General features: G+C 38.9%; 1 protein-coding gene and 1 pseudogene across 1 annotated transcript; both read right to left on the bottom strand.

Annotated features, from left to right (window-relative positions):
* Nucleotides 1–4,446: 4,446 nt before the first annotated feature.
* LOC112195187 (1-aminocyclopropane-1-carboxylate oxidase homolog 4) lies at nt 4,447–7,071 on the bottom strand. Its single transcript, XM_024335558.2, has 3 exons — nt 6,495–7,071; nt 5,817–6,191; nt 4,447–4,858 (listed from the first exon to the last, which is right to left on the bottom strand). Exons 1-3 carry the CDS (start codon nt 6,966–6,968, stop codon nt 4,601–4,603), a joined length of 1,107 nt encoding a protein of 368 aa, XP_024191326.1. The 5' UTR covers nt 6,969–7,071; the 3' UTR covers nt 4,447–4,600.
* A 14,001-nt stretch (nt 7,072–21,072) lies between these two features.
* Nucleotides 21,073–22,756, bottom strand: LOC112193773 (annotated as a pseudogene).
* Between the last annotated feature and the right edge of the window lie 1,084 nt (nt 22,757–23,840).

The raw sequence follows: 23,840 nt of genomic DNA, 5'->3' as shown, positions 1-23,840 counted from the left end.
AGCGTTGGTTCCATGCCTATCTTCGTGTAGAGTGGCACTACGTCCTCTCGTAGGGACTTCTATCCTTGCAGGCATGTTTGCAACAGATATGTGTGATCTCATCAGTTTAGCAGGGATCGAGATGAGACATAATAGGGACAGACCACGACAATTCTTGTTTTGTCTTTCGAACATTCGTGTTCTTATCTCCCCCTAATAGCGGAAATATTGTCTCATTAAAGTGGCAATCTGTAAGACATGCGGTAAAGAGATCGCCTAGCAAAGGCATTAAGTGGCGGACGATTGTTGGAGTCTCATATCCAACATATTTGCCCATTCGACTATGAGGACTCATCATGGTATGCTGTGGTGGCGCAATTGGTACATCAATGGCACACTCAAATATGCATAAGTATGAGATATTTGTACCCAGTGACTAGCTGTAACACAACGATAGATTGAGTGGCGGTGGATCATAGACGAATTAGCATAGCTGCATGAGATATTGCATCACCCCAAGTGGATATAGGGAGATTGGTGAGCATTACCAATGTCCGGGCTATAATTGTAGTAGTTTCCACGAGACCATTTGGGTCTGTATATGGGAATATGATGTCTAACATCAGTCCCAGTGATATGCAATAATCATTGAAAGTCTTCGATGTAAAATCTCTAGCATTGTCATGTTGAATTGACTGAATGAGATGATCCAGGGAGTGAGCCCGTCACCATATGATCTATGCTAGGAGTATAGTGTAAGCAACATTAAACTTCCGCAAGTTGATTGAATCGGTCCACAGAATCCCCATGGATTCTATGTAAAAACAGAATGAGTATTTTTGTATTCTTTGAATAAGACGGTCTCGGTCCTAATTTCCATAAGGAACAGGCTTTGTAGAATGAGCGAGAGGCCTTAGAAGCAACCAATGAGGATTTTGGTTGGGCCTAAGCGTTTGAAATGCTATTGGAAGCAAAGTTGGTGATTGCAGTAACATTTGAGGCGCTATCACTACGATAGACGTCGTCCATGGAGTCAAGGATATGGACTATGCCAGCCCTAGGCTGGTGGGGGATGGCGGCTATGCCAAAGGCAGTGGTGGCGGTCACACTTAGTCAAAGATTTAACCTATGATTCGTGCTTCATTTCGCTCGAAAGAATGGATGCCCGTTTGAAGTCTTTAGTAGACAGAACATCATATTATGACTAGGATGACCTATCCTGTCGTGAAAAAAATCAATATGTGTCTAAATCTAAGATATCTTCTCTCATAACTTTAGTGGATTTAATAGCTCGAATAGTGGTAACATAAAAACCACTAGAGAGACACATAAGTTTCTCCAAGATGCGCCTTTGTTCGCTATAATTAGAGGTATTGCAAAGGAACTCGTTTCCTTTCTTTATATCAGTTTTCGCATGGAATCCATTGGCTCAAATAGCCCAATAGGGTTCGATTCACCCTACGAGCACAGAGAGTTTCTGCAATAGTAATCAAGATGCTATTTGGCAGGAGGAATTTGAGCTATTCCATGTCCTTGAACTAATCCTGATAGCCCAGCCATAGCAGTCACAAAGTAATATGCTCAGAATTAAAACGGAGTCATAATTAACAGAACTCGAAATTTTATTCATAAGCCAACAGTGTACATCATTGTTTCTTGGACCAAAAGAAAATCTAATCTGAATACTAGCTAATGCAAAACAATAGCAGTAGCTTGACTTCTTTCGGTAACTCTAAAATAAATATGACCGGGTGGGTAGAGAGATCTCGGTGGAGCAAAGCTCGCTTAAGTACCACTTATCTCAAAACCTTCCTACACATCATAGCCTACTTGAAGAGAAATTAAACCAAAGGCATTTAGTACAAAATATATAGCAATTGCCATATTACATCTCTTGGAAAAATAAAGAATTAAACAACATCGACGATCTATTGATCCCAACCAGGTTTGAAGTCTTCAACCCTTAACTCTAGACCATCTTTTTGATATTCTTGTTCCATGTAGTGAGCTTCTCTTGCTTCACAATATGCTCTGTAGGCGTTGATAACGCTTTAACGAGCTCTACAAATGTGTACGTGCCCAATGACCGGATGCTCCACATCGAGAATATACATCTCTGTGCTCATTCTCCCTTGATTGAGGCGATTTGAAAACGTCACTAGGATGGCTCTTGGTGTTGGTGACACCACCAACATGGGCACAGGCATTGCCTCCCTCTCTCTTTCCACGTTGACTTCTTCGGTTTCGTGTCCTCCTATTTGGCTGTTACCTTCCTTAATAGAGCGAGAATATGGACCAGAACATCCAGAATTATCCCTAGATTTAGGGTTTCTCTCTTGGCGCCCTCCCTTAGGGACGTGACTATAATTGGACTTCGGAATAGGCTCTGTTCCCATGGGTCTCGAATTATATTTCTTCACAAGGATGTTGTCATGCTTTTCAGTGACATTCATACCTCCAATGAGCTCATGAAACCTTGTGATCCGTCCTACAGTAACATCAATTCAATAGTTCTTAGTAACCATCAAAGTAGAGATAGGGAAGGTAGAGAGAGTCCTCTCGATCAACATCGCATTTGTGATCTCTTTACCTCTTTACCATAGAATTCCATTAAGGATTTAATGCGAAGTGCTTCCGAGTTGTAATCAAGAGCTGTCTTGAAATCACAGAAGTGGAGGTTATGCCATCTCACTTCTAGGTCAGGAAGCAAGGAGTCACGAACTTTGCCAAAGCGTTCTTCGAGTGAGACCCACAGCCTTCTTAGGTCTTCTTCATTCAGATACTCATATTGGAGGGAATCATCCATATTTTGAGTTATTAGGATGACAGCTTTAGCCTTATTTGCCACAAAGGCTGCTCTATTTTCTTCCAAAGCTTGAGCTTGCTCAACAGTTAGAATGTCCTGGCTAGGCTCAAGAATCGTATACAGGATTTCTTAGGCCTTGAGATGCTAGTGGACATCATAAACCCACTTGTGACATCTAGAACTAGTTGTTCCTAATGGAGCGAAGTCCAGTTTGTTCCAATTACTCATCCAAAAAGAGAACAAGAAAAAGGGTTAGCTTCGGAGCGGAAAAGCTACCACGAAAACAATAGAAATTTCTTAGCATAATCGCTCCCAAGAAATTAGGAATTTCTAAGCATAATTGCTTCCAAGAAATTCGATTTCAAGAGGTATTGGATTAGATAAAAACAATGATGTGTATGTGGTCGATCGTATCTTCTCAACAAACTCTAAGTTTGGAGGTCTCAACAAGCTCCAAGCTTGGAGATACCACGAACTCCCACAATTCGGCTTAGGTCTCCCTATGAAAGAAGAATGGGGGTAGAAGAAGGGAGGTTGAAAGTCCCCGAGAAAAGAAAAGGAATCAAAAGTATTGAAAGTGGCAACTTTTATAAAAATTTACCTCTAAAACAGGGTCACCGGAAAAATTTGCTGGAGATGGCTGGAAAAGTCGTCGGTCGGTGGTGGTGGCCAAACAGTGACTGGTTGCTGGCCAGAACTGGGCTGGGGCTGCTAACCTCAGTGCAGGCGAGGCTAACGCGCAAGGCAGCGCTGTGCAGATTGTATGCAGGGGCTGTGTAGGGCTGGCGTGCGGATAAAGCAAGCGAGGCTAACTTGCCATGCATGGTCTCGATAGATTGTGACTGAAGGCAAAACTAGCGGGGTTAACGCCGGGGCCTGTGGCTAGTGTGAGTGGAGCGAGCCTAGCAGAGGCTGGGGCTGTGTGCGCTAGGCTAGCGAGGCTAACGAACTCTGCTAGCAAGGCTAACGAACTCTGCTAGCAAGGCTAATCTGCAGGACAAAGCAAAGCTAATCGTCGGGCGAGGCAGGCGAGGCAAGGGAGGCTAACTTTGGGTGTAGGAAACCGCTAACGCGGGCACAGGGGCCCGCTGTTCTGTGCGATAGGGAAGGCAAAGCGAGGCTAACCAGAGCGGTTCAGGATTTTCGGTGGCCGGTTCGGGGCTTTTCCAGTGGGTTCTAGAGGTTCCACCGCCGGTTATGGACTCCTGGGATCGAGGGCTTCAAGGTGTGTGACAGAGGAAGCTAGGGTTTGAAGGTTACGATTTTAGGGTTTCAGGGTTAGTGCTTCGTGTTAATAATGTTTTTTAGGAAATCAAAAACTGGGAGAGAATTGAGTTGTACTTTCATTGATAATAAGGGCCTCTTTATATAGAGGATTACAAGTAAATAATCTGCATCTTACAAGGTAACTGTATCATACAATGATTGAAATATCTCCGTATATATTGGTAAGACTAACCCTATTACAACTCAGACAAGTAATCAGAGTTTGGGCCAGACACACAAACTTAGTGTCTTTAAACAAAACATAGGTTATAATTTTCACTTTAGGCATCACTTACAATTGTGATGGCCATGTTCTTCAGGACTGGATGATTACACAACTGGCTTTTCTAGTGTTTCTTTGGCATTTGTAATTTGGAGGTAATAAATGTTCATGCTTGACGGTGTTAATTGGGATCTGATATCATAGACAATGTCATTCATCTACATTTATTAATAAAGTTTGTCTGCTCTCACCAAGTATAATGTGAAATTCAGACTTGCAAATACCTATATGACATGTTACATACATATATGATTTGTCACTACTAGCTAGTGTAGTGTAACTCTTTCTACTATGTTTTTGCCATCTAATCCTTTGCTATAAAAGCTTTGAAGAAACTCTGGCACAGTGAATTGTCGATAAAGGGCTGGTTTCTCTGCTGATAATAATTCTGGAAGTGGCCCAAATTCATCCGACTCTTTCCAACCCCCCAAGTTATTAAAAATCAATACTGAGATTCTTGGTTCCTTCGATGAATTTGCCAATACTCGATGCTCCACGCTTTGATACTCCCTATTTGATATGATCTGTCCAGAAAAGATATTTACATATATAGGTTAGGTCATCTCCAATCCTGAGCTAAGGGGTGAATATAATCCAAAAAAAATGAAGATTTCCATCTCCAATTAGGGGCTAAGCTAAACCAAAATGCTATTTGAGGGGCTATAGGGCCACTTGCTGGGCTAAAAGTGGCCCTTTGTAATAGCCCTTGAGCTATTTTTTCATGGGGTCCACGTTAATGGCCCAAATAAATGAAATGAATATGGCTGAACAGATCAATGGTTGAGATTGAAGCAAATATGTAGCTAGTTGATGTCAATGTGATGATGTCAGCTAGCTGTTACTAAAAATATCTGTTGGTTTTTTTTTTTTTTTTTCATTTTGAAAATGTAATGATAGTTTTAAAAAATAATGATAATAAAAAAAACAAAATCCTATAAATACCTATATCACCTCATTTTCATATCTCACCTTCTTTCATATTTTTGTTCTACCTTCTCACTCCCATAGTTGACATGTGGTACTATAAAATCATATCCAAAAAATTAATAAGTTTTTTTTTGTATCAGATAAACAACTCAAATGCTACAACTAGTCTCGTGAGTCGAACTCACAATCTTTCACTTATAAAGGGGAGACTATACCACTAGACCAAATAGTACTTGGCAAAATTAATAAGATTTGATCAGAAAAATAATTATATAAGAATAGAAATAGTGCATAAGTATAAAGTACTATATATTTGAAAAACAATAATAAAAAAAAACATAACGTTTTAAACTTATAGCCTCAAAGGTGGGAGATGGTAGAAACTATAACTCTTACTATTTGCATAAATAGTGATTATCGGAAACTAAAATTTAGCATGTGGAATATTTTAGCCCCTACAGCTAGAGATGACTTTAATATGAGTTTTATAAGAAGAGCTTTTACTCGGCAGTCAGTAATACTTAAATAGTTATGTTGGAAGTAAATGAATGGAACCTGTATGAAGTCACCAATATTAACAGTCAATGCCCCAGGCAAGGGCTTAACATCCACCCACTCACTCCCTTGCTTCACTTGCAACCCTCCGACCTGGTTCTGCAGCAACACTGTCAAACCGGCATCAGTATGAGATTTGATTCCCACCGTCAGATCTGGTTGCGGACAGTAGGGATAACAGTGCCCCAAAAATAATCTAGCTTTCATAAAACCCAACTCCTTGAACTTCCCAGGTTCCAAACCAAGACCTTCAGCCAACAACTCAAATAATGCCGCGGCTACTTTGGCTGCATGAAAATCCCATGCAATCACCTCCTTACGGCAAACCTCTGGGATGTCATCCTCCACCTTCATCTCCTCCGGTGCCGTAAACACCTGATTTACCAATAATGAGGAATCTAATCAGGAGGGCACCTTAGTTCATTTAACTATATATATATTCACACATGAAAATTTATATTATTCATATAATAAATTACGTGTATCATTAATCTCAAACTTTTCTCTATATCTCAATTTTTTTAAAGCTGGAATCAGCTACTAAAGCTCATGAAATTGAGACAAAAAGTTGATGCGTGGCAGCATGCAATGGAATACCGCTACAATTTAACGAAGAATGAAAAAACAAATGAAATAAGAACATAAACCCCTCGAGCCTTTGGGGCACCAGCCTTGCACCTGAAGGGAATCATGCCAGGTGGCCGCCTTACTACGGTACAAGTCATTGTTGCTAGTGTACATGACACCGTGGTGCTCTTGGCGTCTGTAGTGTTTGGATTTGATCTCGTGAGGTTGTTCATGGAAGGCTGTGATGCTTCGGATTGTCTCATCGAGGACTGATGCCGGTATCCCGTGGTTGATGACTTGGAAGAATCCCCACGTGGTGGCGGCGTCTTTGATTTGTCGAATGATTTTGGGACGGTGAGTGGGGGAATTGAGGTTGGCTAAGTCGAGTAGGGGGATGGAGGTAGTGTTGGTGCTAGAGTTAAAGTTATTACAAGGAAGAGTTTCAGGTGGGTGTATGAAGAAGCGAGGAATAGAAGTGATGCCAGAGTCGGAAAGACCCTTTACTCCCATCTTTGACTCGTCGAACTCTTTAACTTCTTTGAGCCGATCGTATTCGGAATTGGAAGCAGCACAATTAACTGCCATGTTCTTGATCGATCAGCTTACTTAGTTTCAGTCTTTACTGTGATCGAACAGTGGTTTAGTATTGTCGTAGTATGCAAGCATTAGCCGACTTGGTAAAAGCAAGGAATATATATATATATAAAGGACAGGCCTAGCTTGCTTGCTTTGGATCGTTTCTTACAACTTTAGTTAGCCGACTTGGTAAAAGCAAGGAATATATATATATATATATATATATATATATGCTTGCTTTGGATCGTTTCTTACAATTTTAGTCAGCCGACTAGGTAAAAGCAAGGAATATATATATGTATGTGCGCGCGCGCGCGTGTCATATATAAAGGACGGGCCTAGCTTGCTTGCTTTGGATCAAGATTGTCATATTACTACTATAATGATGATTAATTATAGGTTAGGGAGTATCACAAATGGTCACTGAACATTGACTTGTTCGACACTTTAGTCATTGACTTTTCAAAATACACTTTAGTCACTCAAATTTAACTCCGTCATTCACTATAGTCGATCACTAGAAGACCTCAATATACATTAGAAGTCCTTCGACCTAACCAATTGTTTCTGGTCTTTTTTCCAATTGAATTCACAACAATTACTCTGCTTTTGACACTTCACTGTTTTGGGCTTCTTTTGAATATGTTTTCTCTTCCAAAATTCATGACAAAATGTTTCTTCCATCTCGGTTGCTCTTGGTCAGAGCTTGCCAGAGTCTCTAGAGTTCGGGATAGAAGAAATCCAAATACGACGGAGAGAAGAAGTGGACGAAACTTTACAAAAAGTAGAAGAAGAAATCCAAATTCAATTGAACCTGCACAACCCATCAAATTACCACCAATTAAAGACGTGAACAATACAAACACAACCCAATCTTAATAAACATGAAAGTCATGTTCTCCTTGTCCATATTGAATTTGTTAAGTCTGGGTATTTGTGATGAATGGAGATCTGATACTTCTCCTCATCTATTTAATAATTTAATACGATTTATAGGAAAATTTTAACTTAGATGAAAATATCCTCACAATATGCATTATTTACAAGATTATAACATAATATTTAACGGTAGTGATTAATGTAAAAGATGAGTTACTAAAGTGATATTTTTGAAAAGTCAGTGACCAAAGTATCGAATAGGTCAAAGTTCAGTGACCATTTGTGATATTCTCCCTACTTACTATGATAATCACTAATTTAAATCATTAATTTAAAGAAGTGCATGTCATCATTGTAATCACTTATTTAAAGAAGTGCATGTCATCATCAATTTAAAGAAGTGTATGTCATCATTGTAAACACTAATTTAAAGAAGAGGAAGTGCATGTCACCATCAACTTAAAGAAGTGCATGTCATCATTGTAATCACTAATTTAAAGAAGTGCATGTCATCATTATCGTAATTTTTATGTCCATATATAGGCTACGCAAATAATGACATGCACTTCTTTAAATTACGACATAAAAATATTCAGCCGCGTAGCCTATATATAACACATCATAATCAGTTGTATATAACTTATACATCATAATCAGTTGTATATAACTTATTGATTATTAGAGGCAACACCATTGAAGGATTATTGAAAGTTACAAAAATAAACAGTTGTATATAACTTATTGACGATTAGAGACAAAGATGCATGCATATCGATGAAATCAATTTGAAGGATTGTTGAAGGTGCATGCATATCGATAGTGAATATTTTGGTAACCGTTTACTTTGTCTTTAATCATCAATAAGTTATATATATACAACTGATTTCATTGGTATACATGCACCTTCAACAATCCTTCAAATTGATTTTATAATAAGGTAGTCTATTTGTCTCAAAAAAGAATATGCACCCATTTGCATCTAGTGCCGGGCCGCCGGCCTTCAACTTTTTTTAAAGGAGAAAGCATTAGTATATAATAGACCAGGTCTAAGAACAGAATATAATAATCCATATTATATTTTAAAGAAGAGAACTTGTCAACCAAAACATTTTTTTACGTAAATACCTCTTATATATTAAATAACAAATTACATATAAGTTATTGACAAAAGATGACTTAACAAATACATCCTTTAAAGATTGAATTAAGCATATAAGGACTAAATCTTACAAATAAGGACAATGTGCTCTCCACTTGCCACATGTCATGAGTTAATTTACTTTTTTTACCCTTAACTACTTCTTCTGACTTGTCCCTTCATAATGATTAAATCTTACAAATAAGGACAATCTGCTCTCCACTTGCCACATGTCATGAGTTAATTTATTTTTTTTATCCTTAACTACTTCTTTTGACTTCTAATCCTTTTATGTTATATTTTTTTTCTTCTGATAATAATCCCTTTATGTTACTTTTTTTTTTTCCATTGAGAATAATCCATTTATGTTACTTCACAAGATCTCACTCTCCTACTACTCTCATCTCATCGTTTAATCCTACTATTGCCCTCATCCAATCCTGCTACTGCACTCGCTGCACTCATACTTGTCAAGTTCTGCTACTACACTTGTACTCGTGTCCAGTTCTGCTACTTATGTTCTGCTACTGCACTCGTCATTGCCTAATTCTGCTACTGCACTCGTCCAATCCTGCTACTGCACTCACTGCACTCATACTCCGTCTAGTTTTGCTACTGTCCTCATACTCATGTTCTGCTACTGCACTCGTCATCGTCCAATCCTGCTACTGCACTCGCTGCACTCATACTCGTCCAGTTCTGCTACTACACTTGCACTCGTGTCTGGTTCTGCTACTCGTGTTCTGCTACTGCACTCGTTGTACTCATACTCGTCCAGTTCTGCCACTGCATTCTCATTTCAAGTAAACCAACCCCATTACTCACACCAATTTCGCAAATGTTAATCGAAAACACAACAAACTAAAATCACAACAACATTAATCAGCAACTGAAACCAGCAGTCTCAGACTTCAAAATAAGCTACACAGACATGGTCTTGAATATAATAGACCAGGTCTAAGAACAGAATATAATAATCCATATTATATTTTAAAGAAGAGAACTTGTCAACCAAAACATTTTTTACATAAATACCTCTTATATATTAAATAACAAATTACTAAAAAACAAATTAATTAGAAATGGTATACAAGTAAAACTGTAAAACCACATAACTGAAAATTAAAAAATTAAATAAAGAAAAATACATGCATAACCACCCATCTTAATTCTTTAGACAACTTCCCTCACTCCCACACGCGTAAGATGTGTAGAAATTTCCTATATGTATATGCAGAAGAATGAGGTATTAGATGGACAACATAGGCATTCTTCATTTTGTAAGCAACTTTAAGCTGAAAACCTAGGGAGAGGGAGAGCTGCACACCCCGGATCCCGATCTAGAATGTAGAATCTACTTTCTATAGTCTTTGGGCGACATCAGTCTTTCTACTGGCGAGAGACATGGTTCAACCATCTTTCTGAAAAATTATGTGTCGATGATTTTGACTGGGCCGGGGTTGTGAAGTAATCCTTGGTGATGTCGTGTCTATGCAATTACTAATGACAATGAATCAAAGAGATTTTGGTTATTACGACGACTATTACCGCCGTTGAGATTGACCCAAGTATCTATCCATAAGATGGTATTGTCTAATTTCCCTTTAATTGATGATGTTTGACACAGATAGAAATTTGATTATGGATAGAGTGAAATTTTCTAATCTCACTCTAAATTTGGAATAATATAATTGTCTATTAGTCCAGGTTTGGGTATTACACAACATGTGGAGGAGAACATGACTCAATAACCCATGACTTTGAATTATATTTCGACAACATTAAATACTTAAGTAGCCAAAACTCCAAGCTTTAGTTACTGCTATAGATATGTTCTCTCCCCGTGAGCTCTCCTTAGGGTTTCTTCGCGGCGGCTGGGTTTTTGTGATCCGAGATGAAGCTTCTGCCTCCTACTCGGGTTCATATGTGGGTGGGAACCATGGCTTTGCGCGTGGGCTCCTCCTAGCACTGGGGGTCTTCGGCCTCTCTCTCTTGGTCAGCGCTGCATGGCGCGCGCCTCCAGTACGATTCCAGGGACATTTGCAGACTGGGCTGCGTCGCCTGGCGGTGGTTCGTCTGTCTAGGAATTCTTGGCTCCTGCACAGCGCCGTCATATTCTGATCTGGTGGTTAGGTCTCCCTCCGGAGGTTATGGTGGAGGCATCTTCTGTGGAGAAGCCATTGCGTTTCTTTCACGCGGTGGCTATAGTGGTGGTCGACGATGGTAGGGTACGCGACAGCGATGATAAGGCAGGTCTGAGTCAAGTCGGTTTTGGCTCGGATCTAGGTTCTGGGTTTTTGGGCTTTGGGTCCGATTGGAAGGCTGCTGTGGAGGAGATCTCTCCAATGGGGACTGCTGAATCTGAACAGGCTACTGTGGTGGAGGTGACCGTTGTGGGGGAGGCTACTCCTATGAGTTTGGTAACTGTGGATCCTGGGGATGCCCTGTCACGCCCCTGATTTTACACACAAGAAAATCGATATATATAATCCTATAATTATACATGCGTGAACGTTCAGTCATCAATACAAAATACTTGGAATCTTTTTCCCTTTAAACCAAGTACATACTGATGCCCTGAACCCTCAAAGTTAATATACACTCGCTCCAAAGAGTTATATATTACACAAACTTACGAATTAAATTGTCAACAACAAAATAAAACGTAAAGGCTGCTTAGAGTAACTATACAACGGAAGTCCTTATCAAAGGTAAAGTCACAAAGATGGCTTCCTATCGTAAACCTGATAGCTCGTTGCCTTAACCTCGATTATCCTAACCTGCAGGATTAACCCCTACACAGTTGAAATGGTGCACCGGGTTGCCACACAACAAACCCGGTAAGCTTTTGCAAGCCCGTATGAGTAACTCAAAACACACATGCACAACTCACGCCAAAAACGAGGAAAACCTTTCAACTCGCGAATAAAGAAAACATACCATGCTTCCAAAAACAATACTCTTTTCTCAAAATAAACAACGAAAGTCACACCTTGACAAAATCATATAAATCGTTAACCTAACAATTCAAATATGATAAATCGATCCAACCTGGATAAAACAATAATTAGGTCCAACCTGAACAAAACATCAACACAAATCAATCATACCTATCGTTAACCTAACAATTAGAATATGATAAATCGATCCAACCTGGATAAAACAATAATTAGGTCCAACCTGGACAAAACAGCAAATAGGTCCAACCTGGACAAAGTATGTACCCAGGAGTCTTAAGTAACCTACTTAGATCCATGAGGTACGGTGGCAAACAGACTAGAGCTCTAACTGAATCGTAACCTGTCACCCGGCCAAGGTTCAACCTTACGATATAATATTGCCATGAGGATGCAACCTGCAACCCCGGATCCTTAGGCCAACCTGACCCTCAGATCAAAACGTCAAATTAAATCAAAATGAGAAATCACAACCTGTGACTCTCAAATCCTCAGACCACCGGTCGTCAGATCAAAACGTTAAATCAAATCAAAAGGAGAAATCACAACCTGTGACTCTCAAATCCTCAGACCACCGGTCGTCAGATCAAAACGTTAAATCAAATCAAAAGGAGAAATCACGACCTGTGACTCTCAAATCCTCAGACCACCGGTCGTCAAATCAAAACGTTAAATCAAATCAAAAGGAGAAATCACAACCTGTGACTATCAAATCCTCAGACCACCGGTCGTCAGATCAAAACGTTAAATCAAATCAAAAGGAGAAATCACAACCTGTGACTCTCAAATCCTCAAACACTTTTCAAAACAATAGAAATACGATTTCCCACCATTTGTTTTCCAAAAGCCACAACCCAAAACAATAAAAAGCATCATTTCATGCATATTGTTTCACAAATTCACAAACCACCAAAACATATATATTTCACGTAAATATATATATATATATATCCGCTCAGGAATGCCTACTAATACCAACTATAGTTTGCAGTTAACCAAATAACTCTCAAAACGATAAAGGTAAGCCCGTTCGTGAATGAACTTCGTGAGATTACTCACCTCAGAATCCTGCTGCGTCTTCTATACAGAACCGAACTAACACTATCAACAACAACTCGTCCAATTCACCTTTAGAAGCACCTAATCACCAATGATCTCAAATCAGTAACGATTCACAAATGATTTAAGTCTGAAACCCTTGTTTTAAACTAAAATCCCCAAAGTGGCGCCAATCGAGGCGAAACCACATCCGAGACCTCCCAAAGTCTCCGGAATACGTCCACGATCGATGTGACCAAACCACAAGTCGATCGGACACTCAAATCCTCACGGATAGAATAAATCGATCGGTATGAAACTGCAAAAATCATAACAATTCCAAACGAACTCCAAAACTTGCATATTATATATCGAAACGCTCGTATCAACGAGTATAACATATATAATACCAAAAACAGTTCCTTAAGTGGCCGGAACACCGCCGGAACGCCGCCACAGGAGGTGGAGCACCGCCGCCGGCCAAAACTCAATATTTCACAAAACTCCCAACATCAAAGTTCTTCATCTAAGCATGCTTGTGAACTCTCATAACTAGCTCGAAGTCAGAAAACAAGCATAAGGGGTCGAAAATTACCTCACACACCGTGAACAGTAATCCCAACTAAGTTGAACCAAGTTTCACGTGAATCGATCCAAACAACCACCAAGGATCGATCAAGGAGGCTGCTCTGAGCTCAACCAAGAAGACTTGAAGCCTCGCCGACGTCGGAACAAGGATTTCCGACCGGGTCCGAAATCACCCAACTGCGCCTCCTTCTACCGCCGCCACCACTGAGAATCGGTGCTAGAGGACACCACAGGGACGACCAGACAGAGGAGACGATCCAATCTGGAAAGTTTCGTCGCCGGAGACCGCCGCAGTTTGCAGGAGAAGTCGGGTCGGGTCAGCCAGATATCTTCGATTCTGAAGGTGCAGCCGAGAGAGAAGAGAGAGAGAAAGTGAACTTCCAAAAATGGAAGTAATGAAAATAGTAAGTTTCCAACTTGGGAAACTTCTATTTATACCAAAATGGAAATTCCTTCCAATGGCCATAACTTTTTGATACGAACTCCGATTCTCGCGTTCCACATATCCACGAACTCATATCGACGTGCTCTACAACTTTCGTGAAGGAAGTTTTCGGAGAATCCCAACGTATAAAAAGTCAACCTTGAGCCCCCCCCCCCCCCCCCCTAAAGTCATACTTCCGAATAGAAATTCGTCCGAAACACTTCCGCTCCATCCACGAGCCACGAAACCGTCCAATAACCATAATTTAGATTCTGGAAAATCCTTGGAAAATAAATACGAATTTCCGGGGCATCACATGCCCCCCTCTGCGTAGGGTGGTCCTGGGTTTCGTCGAATAAGTTAGGGTTTTTTATTTTTTCTTTTCTTGCCCTAACATTGTCTAGGTTTGGTTCTTGGTCCTATTACCATAGTGATTACATTTGGTTGCTTTAGGGTAACCTGCATGGGTTGATATTGACGTGGCCCTCTCGGGGGTAGGTCATGTTGTGTAATCACTTATATTCACATATATGAAAGGCTTGACGTCATATTTCAAAAAAAAAAAAAAAAGTAGCCAAAACAGACCCATATGTTTAACCTCAACGTCAATTTGCAACTTCGATTTTATTTCAGACAATTTACATTCATTACATTTATTCAGTCAAAGCAACTATTATCATTCCAAAACCAAACGTGTATGAAGCGCATGAGGATATATACATTGATATTGTTATTATATTTTCGAAAATGTATGGCTTTTTTTGGACAAGCTTGTAATTCTTTTAGGCATGCATGCCCAAAAATAAATTGATATTATTTGTTTTTTTTTTTTTTGGGGAAAGAAAATGGATGGCTTTGTTTGGACAAGTTTGTAATTCTTTAGGGATATATGTATGTCTGAAAATGAGATAGTGTGATGAAAAGTTTAGCCTTACACTTTTTTTTTTGTTTTTTTAATGACAAATAGAAGTTACAAAACGAAACCACAAAAAACACCTTTCTTTAGCTAATCTAAATGGAATGCTGGGGATACAGATAGGAGCAAACAAGAAAACCAAATTTTGGGATACAAATGATTATAAGCTAAAGAAACTAAATGATTAGCGACAAAATTAGCTTCTCTAAATATGTGTCTAAATAGAAAGAATTTTGAAGCCAAGATCCTGAATTCGTTAACTAGGACTTGAATTCGTTAGGGAATAATTGCTTTACCCAAAATACTATCAAAGAGAAGTTTAGAATAAGTTTAGCCTTACACATGACTCTTAACTTTTTGACAGTTGGATGAGATAGACAAAATTGTCTAATTTTTTAAACTGATAAAAAACAAAACAAAACAAAACAAAACGGCTGAAATAAAACCTATATATACAACTTGAAACTGGTCAAACATACTTGGCCATTATGCCTACAGCCTACTCTATATGATTATGAACAAAAAGGAAAAGTGCTTTTGTTTTGGCTTTTTCCAACACATACGAGGATCACTTCCTTCAAAGATAGGGAAGGAGAGCTTTGATTGTAAGATGCAAAGAAGGAGCAGAGAGAGCTTCCTCTCGCATATAGGAACTCTGCAAAACATCAACAATATATTATTTGGGGGGGGGTGGTCACGTGTATATATATATATATCACAGCGAGAACAAGAAAAGTTGACCAAAATCCTCTCAATCCTTCAGTAGCAAGATAATCCGGGGCACGAATTAGATTTGACAAGTATGCATGCTAAATACACAGGTTAACGTTATCCTAAATTGTGGTGTCCAGAATAGCCTTCCAAAGTAATTTGAAGGCATTTACAAAGGTTGAAGAAGTTGCCTGCAAATCCCAACAAAGAAGAGACCAATATGGTTATCTATTTTAATGGAAGACGACCTTTGTGTGATGGGAACCATGACCAAATGATAATATTAATTTCAAATCTCAAGTGGAATAGAGCCAATGAGGAAACTTACCAAATAGCAGGTGGATTGCAATAAGGGCAGATTTCGCGTAAGAAATGTACCCCCAATGAAGTCTGAAACCAATGAAACAGGAATATCAACTAGGGGATCTTAAGAAACCCTGAACGGATAAGTAGACAGCCAAGGATCGTTTTTCAAATCCAAACGTACTGTCTCTGTTACCCACTTTTCACTTAATACCTTGAGAAAAAATGTTTGGAGTACGTAGCCAAAATCAGCTTTCCATAATAAATTGAAACTGGGAAAAGAATTTTGTTTGAAGCACAAAGGGATCTAGGTTTGTGTAGACAACTTAGCAAGATTAAGGTCCCGAACCTCCAATTTCAGAAAACACTATACACAAACTTTCACATAGCTTGCAAGGGAAAAAGTTCTCGTCGGGCGTATGGGCTTGCACGGGCCTAAGGGTTTCTAAGATTTCAATTGTTTCGTCCGGCGGCGCGTTAATAGGACATGATTGTCTAAGGCGGCGGGGGCGTGTCGTCCTCTCTGCTACTCCAACGAATTCAGAGAGTGCTCATGAGCATGGCTATGAGAGACAAGTAAATCTGACGACTGAAAATAAATGCATCGTTTTATGTTGTTAAAATTTCAGTTATTTAATTTAATGATTAAATATTGTTTAGTCCCTGAACTTTGACTTAAATATTGTTTAGTCCCTGAACTTTGACTGAAAAAGTACTTCAGTTCCTGTCCTCTAATTTCACATGTTTAATCCTTGTAATCTTAATTTTAGACCAATAGGTCTATTTCGTCACTCTCCATCCAGAAACTCCGTTAAGTTGCTGATGTGGCAAGCCTACCAATCTAAAATGTCTATTATACCCTCACGTCTTTTTTTTTTTTTTAATTTATTCTCTCTCTCTCTCTCTCTCTCTCTCTCTCTCTCTCTCTCTCTCTCTCTCTCTCTCTCTCTCTCTCTCTCTCTCTCTCTCTCTCTCAACGAGATGTGATATATATCTCAAACTATAGCACAACTGCAGTTCATCACCTAAATCTAATTTTCTTAGAGAATTAGTGAAATTAGCCCAACTAGATCGAGATTAGTACATTTAGTATCCTCTATTGAATGATTGGATAACAAAACCAATAAGCTGAAAACCCAGAGTGAAAACCTGAACTCTTTGACTTCAAACAGATACATGAACAAGGCAGATTAAAAAATTCATGATATTCCAGTCGGTTTTCTTCAAACTAAAGTATGAAACCTATCAATAAGCTATGCTATACTCTAATGGGTTTCTGTTGGGTCATAATTCATATATATATATATATATATATATATTTGTGCCCTAAAACATGGAAATTACTTGCTCTAAAAGTTCAATTTAGTGTTGACTAATCTAATTCCATATTTTGTAGAAAATCTTGACAAGAAGAGAAACAGTGAAATTCCAGTGAATTTTCCATGCACCACCACTTTTGGTGGCACAAGTACTTCTTGAAGCAATCCCAGAAAAATAGGAGTTTAAATGGAGCAACGAAGGCATTAACCATATAGGACATATGCTAAGGATGCAGTTTGATCATTCCTTTGGCCAGAAATTGCAAGGGAAGTCCACGGAAATCGTTGTGCAAAATAATTGCTGCAAAATAGAAAACTGCAGTTCAAAATCAGCTTATCGGGAACAGTTTTCGAGAGCTTTTCTTGCAATCTTCCAAGTGGATTCTTGCATAAAAGGCTTGCATCTCTTAAATACATGATGTTGTAATACAACATGAGCCTAAGAGTTGTTCAGAAAAGTTATCAAGGCAGTGGGAATTAATGATCAAAGTAGGCTTCCCGAGAAGGCAAAACTGTCAGATTTTCACAAAGCTTTTGGGAGATCCTTTCCGGCGACTTACTTGGAGTTTTTCTCCAAGATTTTTGATCATTCTAGAAGAAATTATTTCATAGAGTATCTAGGAGTCGATAACCATCAAGAAACATGGCAATAGCAAGTCAAACCTAGTCCGAGAAGAAAGCTTCAGAAGCAAAAAATGAATCCTAGTCAAATAAGGGTAACTTGGCCGAGAATCCTTTTTGGACAGCTTTACTATGTGTTTTTAGAAGGTTTGTGATCGATGCTGAAATTATCAAAGAGAGTTCTAGAACAATCCTTCAAGATAATGGCTAGATTAACCTATCATATTATCTTTTGGATAATAGGCATCCCTATGCACACCTTCTCTCCCATGCTTGTCACCTTGACTTTGGTGACCCAAAACCACTCCAACTTTCTTCATTTTCATGTTTCTCATGTACAATAAAGAGAGCTAGCTGCTTCTCACTTCTCCCTTAGCCATATTTTTCTACTCTACTCTCTTTAATAGCTCATCATTACTTCCCTCTTTTTACTCCATCTCTTCCATATATTTTTCCCTTGTTTTGGGATCTATTACCACTCTTATACTCCACCTCCTTACTTCTTACAATGCTTGAGCTGCTCACTTTTGCTTTGATTCACCATTTTCACACCTCTCTCTCTCTCCATCTATTTAAGCATCTTTTCTCACAAGGAAGAGGAGACCACTGATACCACTCCACTACACTCCTTTCTCTCTCCATCTTCACCACAAAACCTCCATCTCCACCTCTGAAAATCCAAACTCATACTATCCATACTACTCTATCTCCTCCATCACCAACCACCATGTCTTATCCTCTACCTCCATTAACACCACCACTACTACATCGTTTCTCCACTCTCTTTTCTATCATCATTTTCTCAATCTATTCCACCTATTCACACAATACATAATACAAGGTTCACTATCTTTTATCATCAAATCTTCAAGAGCAAGAAGGAGAGGGAATCACCGCCACCAAGACGTGATCTTGGGGATCATCCGACATACCATTAAGCCAATTCTATCCCTTTTAGTTTAGATTATATTTTGGTGTTTAATTTGATTTTGAAGTTAGTATATGTAATTATGAGTGAGTAGTCCTTTGTTGGGGCTAGGCTTGAAAGCCTTAGCCAATCTTGTATGGATTGATGTTAATAAAATAATGTGATACAATTTTCTTTAATATGCCTACATGCTAGTTCAAGAGTTGAAAGCATATGCTTAGACTTTATCACTTTGAGTATGTGTGTTTGCTATGTCATGATATAATGTTTAGAGATTGGTAACCTTTGAATGTTAAAGCATGAAAGCACACTAGGTGTGCATGTAGGGGTTGTGAATTACAATCACTTAGAGATAAGCTTAGTTGGTTTGCATTATTTCTTCATCTCCAAACTTTATGCACTTAGGCAATGCACTAGATACCTAACTGGATTGAAATGCATGACTTAAGTAGTTAAGTACCACACCCGAGAGAGGTTGCTTGATATCACAAAAGAAGTTGTTCCTTGTCATACGAGAGAGGGATGCAAGGAGAGAAATTAGTTAATTAATTTTGCATCATTCATATTGAAATGCATCAATACTTGCAAGGGAGGTTAGTGGTAGACAATCCAAATCCTAACTTTCCTTCATTAGATCACTAGTTTAGTTTAAAGTAATTTAGTTTACATTTCAACCTCTAGTTGTTTTCAATTCAAAAACTAAAATTAAATCACTACTCCATCTTGCACATACTCACCATGAGCTTAGATTTCCTTGTGATTCTAGGTTTGTGATTGTAGCTTTCCTTGCATATTCTAGCTTTCCTTAGGTTCACACCCTAGCTAGTGAAAGGAATCCAATCCTCGTGGGTTTGACAACCTTTCTTAAATTCATATACCATTACTTGCATGTACCCCTTATATTAAGAGCGGCTATTCAGCTAACAATTTACAACAAATCGCAAGAAAAAGAACCAAATTCGAAAACATTTTTGAACCCAAAAACCAATTGGGTTCACTGTAATTAAGTCGAGGAACATAAACAATCAAACTTTTCAGAGTTTCTAGGCACACAAGCAAAAGTGGGTTAGAACTCACACAATTAAGTCTGCTTAGTATCCCTAGTTGGGTATGTTCAATGAGTCATCATCCATGGGGAGCTACAAATTGAACAGACAAACAACATCGTATTAATGCAACCTCATCAATAATAATACCATTTACCATTACAAAATCCCCAAAGGCCATCGAAATCGAAAACAACATAAACTATATACACTTCAAAGCCTAATTCAATCACAAATTTGAACAACAATACCATTTATCATCATAAAACCCAGATCGGCGACAAGGTTGGATTTGGAGGAGCTAGGACTACTGCTGGTATTTTTTCAGAAGCACTCGAAGATCGAGAATCCATGAGGAGCCGGATTCTGGCAACCACAATCGGACAAAATAGTGGGTTCGACAAGAGATCATCAGCGAAGGAGAATTCGAGATGGTTTTCTTGGCTCGTCCGGCGAAGCCAAGTAAGAAATTGCCTCCAATTATATATGGTCGCAAAGTTGACAAATTTTTCGGAATCGGACGACTTAGCTAAAGAAAGTCAACTTCTCAAGAAATTTCAAAATTGGCATGTTATCTTAAACATGTATGGTAGCAATGTGACAGAGGAAGTTGAAGGTGAGAGAGATGGAAGAAGAAGAAATGAAGAGAAAGAAAGAAGAAAAAAAAAAGAGGGTATAATCTACATTTTGGCACGGAATGATTGCCACATCAGCAACTTAACTAAACTTTTAGATGGAGAGTGACGGAATGGACCTATTAGTTTAAAATTGAGAGTACAAGGATTATACATGAGAAATTAGAAGGACAGGAACTGAAATGTTTTTTCAGTAAAAGTTCAGAGACTAAATAATATTTAGTTCTTAATTTAATACGTGGTCGAGATGCATTTGTCTCTTACAGTCCCTTAAAATAAGCATATATTGATTATATGCAAAATGGGCTTTTCAGTACCAAGGCTTTTCGGGAGTCAATCAAGGCACTTTGATGAGGGGACACTACAAATCTTGACCCGTTCATATCATAATGCTACTAGCTATTGCGCACTACCTAGTAGCATGCTATATATAAATGATACCCAACAATTCAGTAAATACTTTTGCCAAAAAACAAAAAACATAAATTCAGTAAACACCCAAAATATTGTACATGGAAAATAAATTATGGAAGTACGTAAGCACTCATATAACATAGTACATGAAACATATTATCCCATATGTTACGAGAAACTAAAAGATAGAAATATTTTAGTTATGTATTGTGATTTTTTCGATCAGAGACTTGCTATCTATTCCTTTGCTATAGAAATTTTCCACAAATTCTTTCTCCGTGAAGTTTCGATAGATTGGTGGCTTCTCCGGTGACTAAAGTTCTGGGAGAGGTCCACAATATCCATCTTCCCTCCATTTGGCTAGGTTGTAAAATATCACAATTGAAATTCGAGCTTCCTTCCAGGAGTTTGCCAACACACGATGTTGCACACTTTTATACTCCCCATTAGAGATTATCTGCAACCTCACCAAAAATATTCAGCATTTAACTAGGCCAAGAGATCTAGTAGTAAATCCAGTAACATTCACTTTTATTCACCCAAGTTTGACAAATTGACAGTGCAAAACTCAAACTTGTCATTCAAACCCGAATGTGAGGTTTCTACAACTAGAGACTCTTACTAACTTGACTATCAGTGGTGGTCATCAAACCTAATTATATATTTAGATTAATAGTTCTCACTTATTCAGTAAAGGTAAAGTCACGGGCTAGCCATGAAGCGGTCACCTGTGGTGTGGCCGGTAAAGTAAGGAAAGTTATGAACTAGTATGTTAGTTTCCCAAACATGAAAATATAAGAACCTTTTTTTTTATTTTTTTTATTTTATAATTAACATAATAAGTCATACTGCCGATCGACAAGAATTCAGACAAAAAAAAACCCAAAAAAAAACCTGCCAACAAGTTGAAAAAATAAACTATTTAGTCAAGATAGAATTAGGTTCATAGAATTACTGTGACAAGACAAAAGTACATGATCAAATCGAAAAAAAAATGAAGAAAAACATACATCAAGCTCTGAGTTCGATCGATGTACCTGAAGAAGATCTCCAATGTTGATAACCAAACCTCCAAGCACAGGCTTGACATCCACCCACTCATTTTGATGCCTAACTTCCAACCCAGGTACATGGTTCTACAAAAGAACTGTCACTATCCCAAGATCAGTATGCGATGTAATCCCCACTGTGAGATCGGGTTGAGGACAATAGGGATAGCAGTGCCCAACAATCACCCTCGCATCCGAAAACGTAAGCTCCTTGAACTTCCCGGCTTCCAACCCTAACCCTTCTGAAAGCAACTCCATCACAGTTTCACCCACCTTGGTTGCATGAAAATCCCACGCAACCACCTCATTCCTGCACATCTCTAGGATCTCCTCTGCCTCGGAACGTTGTGGGCCCATCCAGACCTGCAACGAGTCATGCCAGCTCGCCGCCTTTGTACCGTACAAGTCGTTATTGCTGGCATACATGACACCCTTTCCCTCTTCTCGCTTGTAGTACTTCGCCTTCACCTCGTGGGGCTGGTCGTGAAACGCTTTAACAGCCTTCAACGTCTCATCGAGTATCGAAACGGGTACGTTGTGGTTGATTACTCGGAAGAAACCCCATGTTTTCGAGGCGAGATTGATCTGCTCAACAATTTCGGCACGGTGAGTAACCGAGTTGATGTCTGAAAGATCGATAGTGGGGAGGGTGGCAGCAGTGTATTTGGACGAGGGTTTGAGGTCGGAGAAGGTTTCGGGGTCGTGGACGAAGAATTAAGGGATGGAAGTGATGCCGGCATCGGAGAGGCCTTTAACTCCGATCTTAGACTCGTCGAATTCTTTCACTTCCTTCACTCGGTCATATCCTAATATTGCATCAATAGCTGCCATTTTAGAATGAAGGTTCTGAGCACCAATAGCCAATAACTTCTTGTTTTATAGTGAATCACTTTTCTCAGTGATGGGTGAATTGTATCCGACACATGTTATTAATGTAAATGGAAAAGTAGTCAATGCAATACTCATGGCCGGTATTATATTATAGAAAATTACACAGTAGCACCAGACCAAAGATGTAAACACAGAAAACCCACATTCAAATAGATTTATACAAATAAGGACACAAGCCCAGGCCCAAAACCAAATGAAGCAGGCTTGACTCTGAAATTTTAATGGAAAATGACCAAAATGCTCAGTTTTCATCAAAATTTACGTGCATGCCACTGACAAAATACGCAACAACCAAAATCTCAAAACGCAAACCCCAAAACAGAATCCGACACAGTAGCAGAGTAATATATTGTACAGTGAGTCGTCGTACTCTTTCTTTCCTCCGATTTCAGAGAGAAGGCTAAGTAGTGTGAAGCAAAGAAGAGGCCGAATCCGAAAACACAACGCCAAATTCAGTTTATTGAGCATCAAACTTCCCCAATTTGTTTTGCCTTCAGTCTTTGGGTTAGTATTTGCCTTCGAAGGAATTCAGTTTTTGCCTATTGGTATTTTGTTCGTCTATTTAACTTAAATGTTAGGCATTCTGGTGTTCTTTAGCATAGTGAATTGTACGAGCCTAATATATAGAACCTAACTATGCTACTGGCTACTGTCAATTAGGTACTAAGACATGGCTGAACTGGGTCTTTCCTATAAGAAGGACAAGAATTTTGGAGAGTGGTATCGTCAGGTATCTATCCTTCCATGTTTTCTGGGTTTTGTTCCTAGTGTTCTTTCACAACTATGATTGAGAAATTGGCCCTTTGTTCCCAGCAGGTTCCTCTTTGTACTGACATAATTGACTACACTAATATATCTAGCTGATCCCTGCAGGTTCTTCTTCGTGCCGACATGATTGGCTACACTGATATCTCTGGTTGTTATATTATAAGGCACTGGGCATTGAAAATATGGGAGAATATCAAGTACGCATTGCTTTAATTTCCTAGAATATCATCAAGTCATATATGTTGATATTTGTGTT

This window comes from Rosa chinensis, chromosome 3 (assembly GCF_002994745.2).
Source record: "Rosa chinensis cultivar Old Blush chromosome 3, RchiOBHm-V2, whole genome shotgun sequence".
Taxonomy (NCBI): Eukaryota; Viridiplantae; Streptophyta; class Magnoliopsida; order Rosales; family Rosaceae; genus Rosa; species Rosa chinensis.
The sequence above is the reverse complement of the archived record's forward strand: the minus strand, read 5'-3'. Positions and strand labels throughout refer to the sequence as shown.